This window comes from Sesamum indicum, linkage group LG9, assembly GCF_000512975.1.
Source record: "Sesamum indicum cultivar Zhongzhi No. 13 linkage group LG9, S_indicum_v1.0, whole genome shotgun sequence".
Taxonomy (NCBI): domain Eukaryota; kingdom Viridiplantae; phylum Streptophyta; class Magnoliopsida; order Lamiales; family Pedaliaceae; genus Sesamum; species Sesamum indicum.
Genome location: NC_026153.1, coordinates 3,319,675 through 3,331,976, shown reverse-complemented (window position 1 = coordinate 3,331,976; position 12,302 = coordinate 3,319,675). Strand labels below are relative to the sequence as shown.

The 12,302-nt window shown below is 35.9% G+C and overlaps 3 protein-coding genes across 5 annotated transcripts in view; 1 reads left to right on the top strand and 2 right to left on the bottom strand.

Annotated features, from left to right (window-relative positions):
- On the top strand, positions 1,509-4,381 carry LOC105170436 (scarecrow-like protein 30). The gene has a single exon (XM_011091198.2). It carries the CDS (start codon positions 1,918-1,920, stop codon positions 4,123-4,125), a length of 2,208 nt encoding a protein of 735 aa, XP_011089500.1. The 5' UTR covers positions 1,509-1,917; the 3' UTR covers positions 4,126-4,381.
- LOC105170435 lies at positions 6,470-9,885 on the bottom strand. Of its 3 annotated transcripts, none has more exons than XM_020696609.1 (5): positions 9,615-9,885; positions 9,293-9,390; positions 7,531-7,612; positions 7,347-7,432; positions 6,470-6,847 (listed from the first exon to the last, which is right to left on the bottom strand). In XM_020696609.1, the coding sequence occupies exons 1-5, from the start codon at positions 9,654-9,656 to the stop codon at positions 6,616-6,618; spliced, it is 540 nt and encodes a 179-aa protein (XP_020552268.1). In that variant the 5' UTR covers positions 9,657-9,885; the 3' UTR covers positions 6,470-6,615. The 3 variants fall into 3 exon arrangements, with proteins under 3 accessions (XP_020552268.1, XP_011089498.1, XP_011089497.1); XM_011091196.2 differs by having other exon boundaries at positions 6,470-6,871; positions 7,531-7,601; positions 9,615-9,884; XM_011091195.2 differs by having other exon boundaries at positions 6,470-6,871; positions 9,615-9,880.
- Positions 10,786-12,302, bottom strand: part of LOC105170434 (suppressor of disruption of TFIIS) — a 2,850-nt gene continuing 1,333 nt past the window's right edge. Inside the window, exons 6-10 of the mRNA XM_011091194.2 lie at positions 11,996-12,083; positions 11,779-11,917; positions 11,614-11,702; positions 11,460-11,525; positions 10,786-11,370 (exon numbers count right to left, since the gene is read on the bottom strand). Coding sequence (XP_011089496.1) covers positions 11,218-11,370; positions 11,460-11,525; positions 11,614-11,702; positions 11,779-11,917; positions 11,996-12,083 — 535 coding nt within the window. The 3' untranslated portion in view covers positions 10,786-11,217. The remainder of the gene's footprint in view (positions 11,371-11,459; positions 11,526-11,613; positions 11,703-11,778; positions 11,918-11,995; positions 12,084-12,302) is intronic.

Here is a 12,302-nt window from a genome sequence, read left to right as displayed (position 1 = left end):
TACCCATTTTCTCTCACTAGTCAATCCTACGTCTCTCCAATCATTTTGTCCACAATTTACGGTCTTAATTTTTACTTTAATTACTATAATACGTATTGAGCATTCAAAAGAAAAATAAACAATTAAATTTAATTAATCAATTTTATCCCTATGTACGAAATTATAGAGTGCTATATATACCATAAAAATATTTTTTATTGTAGTACTTCGGAGTAAGATAGATTTATTATATTTAACTTTTTTATCCCTTCTGAACAATTGTTTATTAATATTTTTACTATGAATTTTACTAAAAAAAATGGCATTATTTAAGGAAAATTAACTATAAAAAATATCATTATTTAAGGAAAAAAATACATACCAACCCCTGTGATATACGAAATGTGCAAAATATCTCCCTGTGAAAAAAAAAAATCAAATTAGTAATTTATACTCCCTGATCCTGAAAGTAACCTAAATGCACTTTAGGTGCGATTTTAATTAATTTTTAAGAATAAAAGATTATTTTATATTTAAATATAATATATAATAATATTATTATATAAAATATTTATAACAATGCGTATTTTTATTTTAAAAAAATAAAATAAAATGAAAAACACCAAACCTCTCTCCCGCCCTTTCTTCCACGAAATACATATAAAAAATGAGGGTCTTATTATACTACGTATAATTGGAGAGGTACATAATAAAGTGAGACAAAAAGTAAAATAATGAATTTTGATAAAGAGATTTGACATTCTTTTTTCTTTCTTATTTGAAATACAAATATTGGACTTTCCCCTTTGCCTTTTCCTCTCTCTCTTTTTATTTATTAATATTACAGTCTCTCTTATCTTTCTAGTTTATTTATAAAGAAAATGTTTCATGTATAGGATTTGCACGTGAACGAGGGGAGTTAAAATGTTGAATACTAAATTATTCTTTTTTTTTAAAAAATTTAAATTTTTAGATGAGTCGATCTTTTAATGCTTATATTTTTATATATAGAAAAATTATAATTCAAATCAAATTTAATCGAACTTAAACTAAATATATGTACAATACACTTATAGAGTGATTTTGATTTATGGTTCATGAAAAATAATAAATTGCATGACAAATATATCACATTTATTGGACCAAAACTATAAAAAATTTGGTTTGTATATATTATGAATATGGGATTCCTTTCTCTTTTGGTTTGATGAATAATTGGGGTCCCACTCTGGAAAGAGGAAGACAAGATGAGTTTGAGGGCAGGTTCATGAATTCATCTGAATCATATTTTAATATACAATATGTACATATATATATAATATTACACAAAGAAAAAAGCTGTCTGCTGAATCCAAATCATATCTTGAATCAATTAGTGACCAAAAAGTCTAAGTTGCAAGACTAATCAACTCGCTGACCGGCTCCACTGCCCCTCACAGACAGTCCCCCGCCCCCGCCCAGGATTCTACTTTAGCCACTGCGACTGCGACTGACGCACGTATCTCTATTTCCTGGAATTTTCCTGCTTCACTTCCCCATGAATTCCCTCAACACTGAAAACTACAGCCTATAAAAAAGTCGTCTCCGTTCCGTTCCTTCTTCATGAAATTCTACACAGCCCATTCATTCAAACACCTCTTTTTTTCTTTTTCCTACTTTTCTTATAACCGCTGAATACCTGTCCAGATTCACACTCTCATTCTCTTCCCGGTACAGTTAAGCTTTCTTTTGTTGAGTCCCTGTTAGTTCCGCCGCCACGTTTTTCTGTTTGCTTATTAGATCTCTGGGGAGATTTTTCTTAAAAATTTTGCAACTCTTTCGTTTTTCTCAAGATTTTTCTTGTTGATATCAGTTCGCTGAGGCTTTTTGTGGTTCATTTCCCTGATTCTTGAGATAAGAACCCGATTCAATAGGCTTTTTGCTGGATATTGAGTCATCATGAATACTGTAGTCCAGGGATACTTGGCTCCTACAAATGATTTTCAGTTGAATTGCTGCCCAAAATCAGTGTTTCCTGAGGAAAATCTTCATGTTTTTGGGTACAAACTGGATCCTGGTTTCAACGGATTTCCTCGCATCACAAACGGGTCATCGCCTGTTGATGAATCTTGTTCCGAGCGGGAAATTTCCAAGGAATTTTCTGTGGAGCTTGGAAATGGATCTTCGCCAGTTCCTGATTCTTCTTCATCTGAGGGTGAGATTTCTGAGGAAATTGATCATTCAGATGCAATCCTCAAGTTCATAAGCCAGATGCTTATGGAAGAGGAGGACCTGGGAACTAAGCCCTGTATGCTCCATGACAGTTTGGCTCTCCAGGCCACTGAGAAATCCCTGTTTGATGTCCTCAACAACCCAACCGACGGGAATGCTGAAAGTCCAAGTGACGTTTTCACCAAATCTTGCAGCATTAGCAGTAGTGGGAGTTCCTTAGATGTCAGCAATGTCGTGGAGTCTGCTTGGAATCCTCATAATTTGGGGGATTTTGAATCCCTCGTCAGTCCTCCCCAAGTTCAGTATCCTTCCCTGGATGCTTTTCCGTCGAGTTGGCTGCCCGTTGACTCCTCGAAAGGCTCTTCGACGGGTCCGTTTTGGGCCTCGGATTCAGCAAATGAGATGCAGTTTGTTAACATGTCCAGTTTAAGCAAAGGGGAAGTTAGTAATTTCGAACTCTTCAACGATGAGCTTCTGAGTAATAACTCGGAACTGTATAACAAGACTTCTGATCAGTCTTCAAGCAGCAGCTTGAGAGGAAAGAAGAATCGATACAGGGAAGAAAGTGATTCTATAGAAGAGCACAGGATTAGCAAACAGTTGGCCAACAATGTTGCTGAGTCTGAGCCATTGGAGATGTATGATAATGTGCTGCTCTGTGCCAAAAGCCATATTTCTATTTGTGGTGACGAGGATGAAATTGAAGCGAAGGAGAAGTTGCAGCAGTACGAGCAACCGAAAGGGTCCAATAGAGGACGACCGAAAGGAGGTAAGAAAAATGGCATCGTCAAAGAAGTAGTGGACCTGAGAAGTCTTCTGATGCAATGTGCACAAGCTGTGGCGAGCTACGACAGCCGGACCGTAACTGATTTACTTATGCGCATAAGGCAGCATTCTTCTCCTCAAGGAGACGGCACAGAAAGGCTCGCCCATTATTTTGCTAATGCTCTCGATGCTCGTCTGGCCGGCACTGGAATGGCATCATATACCGCCTATTCTTCCATGAGGATATCAGCTGCCGAGATTTTGAAAGCTTACAAGACGTTCATTACCGCGTGCCCTTTCAAGAAAATGTCGAATCTCTTGGCAAACAAAACGATAGTGAAGCTGGCAACCGGAGTGACCACACTTCACATTGTTGATTTCGGCATTCTATATGGGTTTCAGTGGCCTTGCCTGATCCAGGCCCTGTCGGAAAGACCAGGTGGACCTCCGAAGCTTCGCATCACTGGGATAGATTTCCCCCAACCGGGATTCCGGCCGGCAGAGAGGGTAGGGGATACAGGCCGTCGACTTGCCAAGTACTGTGAGAGATTCAAAGTCCCATTTGAATACAATGCTATAGCACAAAAATGGGAGACCATTAGACTTGAAGATCTCAAGATTGAAAAGAACGAGTTGCTCGTGGTGAATTCCTTGTACCGGCTTCACAACGTGCCAGATGAAACAGTAATGGTGAACAGCCCAAGGGATGCTGTTCTGAACTTGATCAAGAAGATCAAACCTGATATGTTCATTCACGGGGTCGTCAACGGCACATACAACACCCCTTTCTTCGTCACGAGATTCAGAGAAGCACTTTTCCACTTCTCCTCCCTGTTCGATATGTTTGAGGCTACAATATCCCGAGAAGACCAGCACAGACGACTCTTTGAAGAGCAGGTGTTCGGGAAGGATGCTATGAACATCATAGCTTGCGAAGGCACGGAGAGGGTGGAGAGGCCGGAGACTTACAAGCAGTGGCAAGTTAGGAATCAAAGAGCAGGTTTCAGGCAGCTGGCGCTGGATCAAGAGATCGTGAAATACGTGAGGAGTAAGGTGAAGAGGCATTATCATAAAGACTTTTCGGTGGACGAAGACGGGAAGTGGATGCTGCAGGGATGGAAAGGGCGGGTTATTCATGCCATCTCCTATTGGCAACCTGCTCACAAGTGATGTTGATGCTGCCGGTGCCGGTCGAGTGAAGAATAAACCAGATATTCAGATGAATTGTTCTTGAAAGTAGAATGTAGAATCTTGTTTGCTATGGCACTTGTGTGGTTTTTACCATGGTGAGTCTGTACTGGAGGTTTGGGCACTACTATCTGTCAAGTAACCGTACACTTGGCACCTCTTTTGGTGCCTTTGCTTTGATTTCAATATTTCATTGAATTGGTTCTTTTAAGACAATTTATTCTGAGTTTCCTTCCAATGTCCATTGTAGGAGAAAATTTAATTCCCATCAGGTTTGGTCAGAATTGAAATAATTATATGACAACAATAATACATTTATTATATAATTATTTGTACAGTTTAAGAAAAAGGACATATAACAAAAGTATTAATTTTGTTCGACCGAATCACAATTGAATAAAAATTTTCTATTTACATAAATATGTTGCGAGGGAACGCCGTAATTTCAAGCCAGGACAATTGAACACTACTTGGGATTGTGAGAGAAAGAGTTGGAATACAATTATTATAAAACTTTAGGTTAATTATACCTAGACTTTATTTAAAAATGTAAAATTATATAGTTTTCAAAGAAATTGTGATTTCATTTTTACAATTGGTTTTTCTTCTTAAAAAACAACCATATAATAAGTTTATCAAATGACCATTATGTCATCGGATGTACTTGTAGTGTTCATATTTTAAAACGAGTTTATTATATTCATAAATTTGAAGAGATATTTATGTAGGATTCTTCTGCAATAGCTTGAAATGATATTTACATACTATATTAGAATAATCTCTAATATACTTACATATTTTTTTTATTTTAGTATCTTGAAATAATAATTAAATGCTATATCTGAAAATTCCCTATACTTAATAATTGACTAAAATGAAACATAAAAATACTTACAAAGGTTCCTTTAGTGATTTTACCATGATTTTAGTGATGTGCAGTAGTAATAGCAGCCAAATATGAGTAGGAATCTTGAAAAGCTCAACGCCAAAATGGGTTTCAAATCTCGTAACTACAACAATTTTGGTAGTAGATTACTTTAATATCTCATGGTGCAATGTCTAATGCGCATGTACTAGGAACTTTAACATGGATTAGTGGGATGAACATATTTCTAAGTTTTATTTTTTCATTAAGTTCATATCTTTAGTGTAGATTCAGTTAAATCATTTATATGTTCTTATTAGTATATATGAAATTAATTATGATGTGATTTATCTGTGCAATACGGGTGATTATATAATGTTCTAAGAGGGTTTCAATATTATTATTAATAGATATTGTGATATTGAAAATCATGATATTAATAGGGTTTTCGTAATATTGTTATTAATAACTTATAGAACCACCTTTTGAAATTTGAGTTTTATTGGTATTAGAAATCGGTAAATTCATTTATTTTTCATATTACTTTTATAAATACCTTTCCTTTATATTAGTTCCTAAATACTATAAAGGTGTAATTTAATATATATATATATATATATTTGGTGATAGATATAAACGTAACAACAATATCGCTCATATATATAAAAAATAAATAAACGACTTTCGACCATAAGTATTTTATCACATTTACTCCCCTTCAACTTCATAATTACATTTACACCTCCAAGCCAATGGCAATTAGTTACTAAAACAATAAAGACTTCAGAGTCGATGAGGAAAAAAATTATAAGTTGACTTAAAATTTTGTTGTTCGACAACATTTTTAGTCAAAAATCCTAACGACAGGTACACAATTATATACCAAGCATTTTAAAAAAGAATGTACACATAATTTTTATTTTTTTTGAAAAAAAAAATGTAATTTTAAACTTTCGAAGGGGTTCAAGCGAATTAAGCCAATAATTTTAGTTTGTAGTAATATGTGGTTAATTTTCTTATTTAGACTACTTAGTCAAATTTCATGGCTACACTGTTACATACTTACATCACCCCAACATTCAAGTCTATTATTGGAAACTCTTTGCCAGACCAATTTTAGTCAGATACAACTAACCACACCGAATCAAGTGAATGATTTTGGTATGTTCCACCAAAGGCAAAGGGAACTAATGGTATTCTCCTTTGACTTGTTTAGTTCTCAACTACAATCAATTATTAAAATCAAGTCAACTTTTATTTAACATTTCTTAACATAACACTAAAATAATAGTAGTCATGACATATGTGCTGATCTCATAGTTATACAGTTCTTGATTCTCAACACAGTCATACAAAATGATAACCAACCATGGCATCCGTTGTCGGGTACTATCGAGCTTTAGGTGCATTCGCAATTAAAAAAGAATCCATGATGATAAAAACATCATCTATATGCTGCTAATAGAAAAGAGCTTATCTGAATTATGGAGGATTTAAACATTGAATACAAAGTAAAATGCATTACAACATAGTTAACTGCAGAAGGCAATTGTAAGTGCCAAAAAATACTCAACTGAGACAAATCTGGAAATATCTCCTGAAAAAACTTACCTCTTTTTGCTTCCGTGCTTGGGAGGCCGAAGAACACTCCAATCCAGCTTATCACGTTTATGGAGCTTTTGAGTACTATGGTTTCTAGTTGGAGATGAGTCTTGATTGTCTTGGAAGTTTCTCAAAGACTTATTTGGATACTGTGCTTCAGAGGTGACTTCAGTTTGCTTTCTCTTGAGATCACCGTTTGCTATACTGCTTGAAGCATCTAATTCCGAGTTGTCTGACCTATATTGTGAGGATGCATTTTCTCTGTAATAATGGAAAAACAGTCTTACTCAAGGATGTGACTGTAACACTTGGTTGCTACACAATATGGCAGGTCACACCCCCCCAACCCCCCGGGCATACCCCACAGTCAATAACAGAAAACCCTCCTCAAAATCACTTCAACTTAATCAATACAACACGAACGAACAGAAAGTTATTCTTGCATAGCCAGAGGTAAAATAAACGACCTTCACAACAAATAGAGTTTGGGCAAGTTTTGGCGACCTCAAATGATGAATATTCATAGAGTGATTTATGAATGCAATGCCAAAATTAATTTTTTAATATATTCATCTCATCTGTGAAATAAATTTTAAGAAACTACCAAGAAAAATGGTCAAACTCCTTAAAGAATTGAGAAGGATTCGGTCCTACAACTCAAAACCCAAAAGTTATTGTAGTAAGTACCAGTAAGTCAACAGGATAAGAGAACTTAAAGGGTCAGGAGAACACTGACCTGCTGGATATCGTTTCATTTTGTCTGCCAGAACTTGTAGCCGGGGTTTCAGTTTCGCTAACGTCAGATGCTTCTTCATTCAGTTTCTAGCAATCAAGACTCGGATGTGAGAAGACAAAATAAAAACATTGTAGAAACTAAGAGTCTTTCAGGAATTGTAGGTCACTAAAAACCTTATACTCACATCAATAGATGGGTTAAAACTTAAAAACGACATGCGGCCTCTTGTCATCCCAGGATGGGGATCACCTTCAACTATAACAACACTGCATGTAATGAAAACAAAATAAAGAGAAAAAAAAAAAAAAGGTAGAATAGAAGCATTCAAATTATCACATACTTATGACTTTGAAGATGTTCAATGAAAGAAATTTCACCAGGCTTGCAGAACACTAGCAAAGCTATACTATAAAGCAAAGGATACCCATTTGATAATATTGCAGGCCCGATATCATTTGGCCCGTTGTTGCTGATGTTAAATTCAGCTCTTTGTAACTGTCTACATAATTCCCTTTCTATTATCTTAAGACATATCTTAGCCTGTCTGACTGCTTAATATAAGTTATAACTGAGAAATACAGAATAATATTGTTCTCCCCTCCCCTCCACTTCCTTGCACTAAAACATGTACATCTTAAACTGTCTAACTCATCGACTTAAGAATTCAAGGTTATTCTTATCCGTTCATTCACATTCTCCAACAAAGCAATCCAAAATGCAACACATTCCAAGTGTAATATCAAGGCAAAAGTTTTTAGTGGTCCAAGACTGATTGTTTCTAGGTGACTCCTTAATATTCTAATGGAAAGATAATCTATCCCACACTAATACCTTCTACTACATAATCATTAACCCAAAGAAAGTTACAAAAGCTACATGTCTAAATTCAGGTAACTTAAAGCATGATGTCGTGGGCCTATGCCTAGAAAACCAATTGCTAAAGAGGAAGGAGACCATGCTATATAAGAAAGTCCAGGAACTCTTTCATAACTGATACGTGAGGGTAGCATCACATTGTCCCCTACCCAACCCATGTAAGCCCTAGTACAATGTGGAGCCTCCTCCTAGACCAGCCATACCTTGGGCCCTCACACACTGGTTCCATTCTCTAGAAACTGGTAAGGTCCTGCTCCGATACCACTTTGTCATAGGCTCAATCTATCCTTAGAAAATTGATTACCAAGGAAAAAGGGTATGGCGTTGCATAAGACAGTCCAGAAACCCTTTCCTGACCAATTTGTGAGGGAAGTGACACAATGGGCTTCTATGTGCTGCTTTATCTCTGAATCCTAATACAAACGTGTGAAGGTTCACTCTGGCTGAATAGTAAGAGATCTGATATTATACCAGAAAGGGGGCAAAAAAAAATCTTAAGTCTAATTGCAAACTACGACATCAATCATGTAGCTCTTTTGGAAGGAGATTCCTGTGCCAAACTTTACGAAAATTCCCCTCTCACTACATTTTCCAAGAATTGGGATTCTATTGCAACCTTACTGTTCCAAATTACAAAAGCATCAGAAGTTACCTAAGCAAATAATTATCTTAAATTTTGGCAGCAAGTTTTCTCTCTTACATTAGTAAGCTCAGCTCCTAACACAGGGAGTGGAATAACATTAGCCAAAGAATTCTGGAGAGGTATTACTTATAAGTAACTAGTTATAAAGTAACAACTGGACACAAATAGTTACTCCTTTGCTCCTCCTATCTGCAAAAAACGGTATCCAAAAACTACTACTAGAGAAAAAGAATCACCAGATGTTGAAGCTTCCGTCTTTTCTTTTTCCAGTATTATGCAGAAAGAAGATATGAAATAGAACCCAAAACAGAAAAACTACGGCCTACATGCATTCAAGGAACATACACCTTTACAAGCTGAAACCAACATAAATCTATTCATAACATGAACCATAATGGTGACATTGGACAAGAAAACATAGAGATACCATCTTTTAACAGCACTTGTGGAAGGGAAATCTCCAGCAGATACGACCTCTTCTTCCTTCTTGGTTTTCTCATCTTTCAGAGAAGCCCTTTGCATAAACTGAATAGTAAACACAGAAACAGTTGCAAACAGGAATAAGAACATTGAACCTCATGGTTCCACAAAATATCTTTAATTCCAAGAATAAAAACGATCACAAACAAAAAATTAATCAAGCAATCAAAAACAACCCAGATTAACTAAACCTGAACCCAGTTGGATTCAGTGTAAAACAAACGGAATGCTAAAAAGACAAGAAAAACAATTAACCAATGTTGCTTTACCTTCAAGTTCTTCAAAGTACTGGATAGCTCTCGCTTCGCCATGCTAAATTCTCAGACCAAACTTTAATGATATATCAAACAGTTCCTGATACTCCTTTTCCTTCTCTCCTCTCCTCTCCCTCTGTCCTGCGAGTTCAGGTATAGAGGCAGACTTTGGTTCCCAAATCGCAAGGGTTTTTCGAATCGGGCAATAAGATTATTGGAACCGGAATGACAAAAATATCCCCGAGCGATCCGCGATGTTTGGGGGGAGAGAGATTTGGATGGAAAAAGAAAGGAGAATGTGAAAATTAGGTCAAACTAGTTTATACAATTTCTAGTAAGTAATGTCGTAAGGGCTTGTTTGGTTTCAAAAATGGATGTATAATAAGGTGGAAGTAAAAAACAGCATATAAGAAAATTGGATGTATATTGATTCCCTCAAAATCAATTTTATCTTGGTTTAATTTTTTTTCTTAAAAAAAAGTATAAGACTGAAAAATTTGAGAAATACTCATTTTATTTTTATTTAGGGTAAATTATATAAAAATCCACTGTATTTTAATTTTTTAGTTAAAAATTCACTGTTAATTTTATAGGCAAAAAGAATTCCTGTGTGATTTTCTTTTATATATCAAATAAAGAGGTAAAATAGACATTTGCAAATATAAAATAATGTCAAATTGTATTAATGAATAAACTCACTCTCATTTTAGGCGTGTGAAATGCATTTTTTTCGTTAATTTTTTACTAAGATGGGATTTTTTGTTGCCTTTTCAATAACACAGAATTTTTTTGTCTATAAACATAAAACAAGAAGTTTCGCGTTTTTTTCTTAATTAAATGGTTAGTCTAAATTAATTTGTTGTATCCCTCCTTCCCTCTTAAGTTTAATAGAAATAATGAGGACGAAATTCTCAGCAAATATGATTCACAATTAAATTGTAGTAGACCTCGAAAACTTTTGAACTAAGGGTTTATGGGATATTGGGCATTCAATGTATGGATGCCATTAGAGAACGACTCATTACGCATTGAAACATTTCTGGGAGTCTCTAATAAAAGAAAAACGAAAGCAAATGCGCAGCAACAGCAGGCAAAAGAGAGAGTCCACCTGAAAATCTTACAGTAATCAAAGGCCTAAGTAGCTTTAGCATCACATGAATCAGTAGTAACAAACCAAAAGGGCGGAGAGCAGGAAAACAACATTTTTATCACAAATCACATGTGGAGATACGCATCCACTACATACTAGTATAGAACCATACATACGCTTTGAGATGCCAATATCACAGCTACATAATTTTACCAGGTTAATTGCATTTCTACCCCCATAAAACATTAATTGACAAAATTTCTCCCTAAACAAAAAACAACTTCACGACCCCTAAACTTTTGAAAGACCATCTCACTGACTCCCGCATCAAACGGTCGAATTGCTCATTTTTTAAAAGTTCAAGGAGTTGCGTTGCCCTTTTCTTTATTTGAGGTTTTTTTGTCTATCCGTGTCTTTACAGGAAAGTCCGTGCATCTAATCCTAATTTTACCCTAACAAAGTAAGAAACTAAACTGCGAATCAAAAGAAACGATAAAAACAACGATAACAAGAAAATCATCTGTTGCTCTAAGCTCTGACATAGGTCTCAATAGCCGGCTTCTCAGAATAGCCAACATCTGACCTCTCTTCGGCGTCCCACAGCTCCGGCAACGCTTCCCGCATATTGTGAATGCTCTCCAGTGCATAATCCACACCTTCTGTTCTATGTGATGAGCCAATCTGTTATAGTAAAACATTAGTCAGCACAATTTTGCGCTCATTTCATACAACGACACTACTTCCAGTTTAGTTAAGATCACTCAACGTACCCAAACAGTTCGTACGCCCATACGCTTTGCAGTTTGTAGATTGCGGATCGAGTCATCAAAGAATAGCTGTGGAAATAGATGAATTTCAGATGAAATCTTAGCAACATACCGTTAATTCTGATGTATAAAGCTACATAGAACACCAATTCCTCACCGTTTTCTGAGGGTTAATCCCAGCGATTTTGAAAGTTTGTTCGAATGCATTTTCAAATGGCTTGCAAACAATGGGAGTCTTTGGGATTTCTGGAGCAGAAGTATTCACAAAGTGTAAGAATAAAGCTACATTATGATACTCTTAATCTCAACATTTTGAACTCACCATTGGTATCATTGTCAGCTTCTTTGTCCTCGTGAGTAGGATTCAACGTCTCAAAACAAATAATGTAGTCAAAGCAGTCCTCTAATCCAAGTCTACTAAGAACTTTAGCCACATGCGCCTCGTTTCCATTCGAGAAGATCTGTTTTCACATTCATCGTCAAATGCCTACAACACTCGACGTATTTTCACTTCTATCAATTAGAGATATAAAACTTACAACTTTCCGGATAGGCAAGCTGTGTAGAAGGCTTCTTAAAGTGTGGTCAGGCTTCAACCACTCATAAGGTAATCTACCATGCACAAAGCTACACAAACAAAGGATACGACATATAACGAGGGCAAGAAAAAATGGGTTAATCACACTTTACCCCCTATAAAAGCACTAATAGGCATAAAAACTCCCTAAACAAAGGAAAGTTAGAACAACGCGACCCCTAAATTTTTAGAAAAGAAGCTCAAGCCTCCCATATTAGAGGGTCTACAGTACCTTCTCTTTAACTTGGGGGGAATTGCCTATCAATATT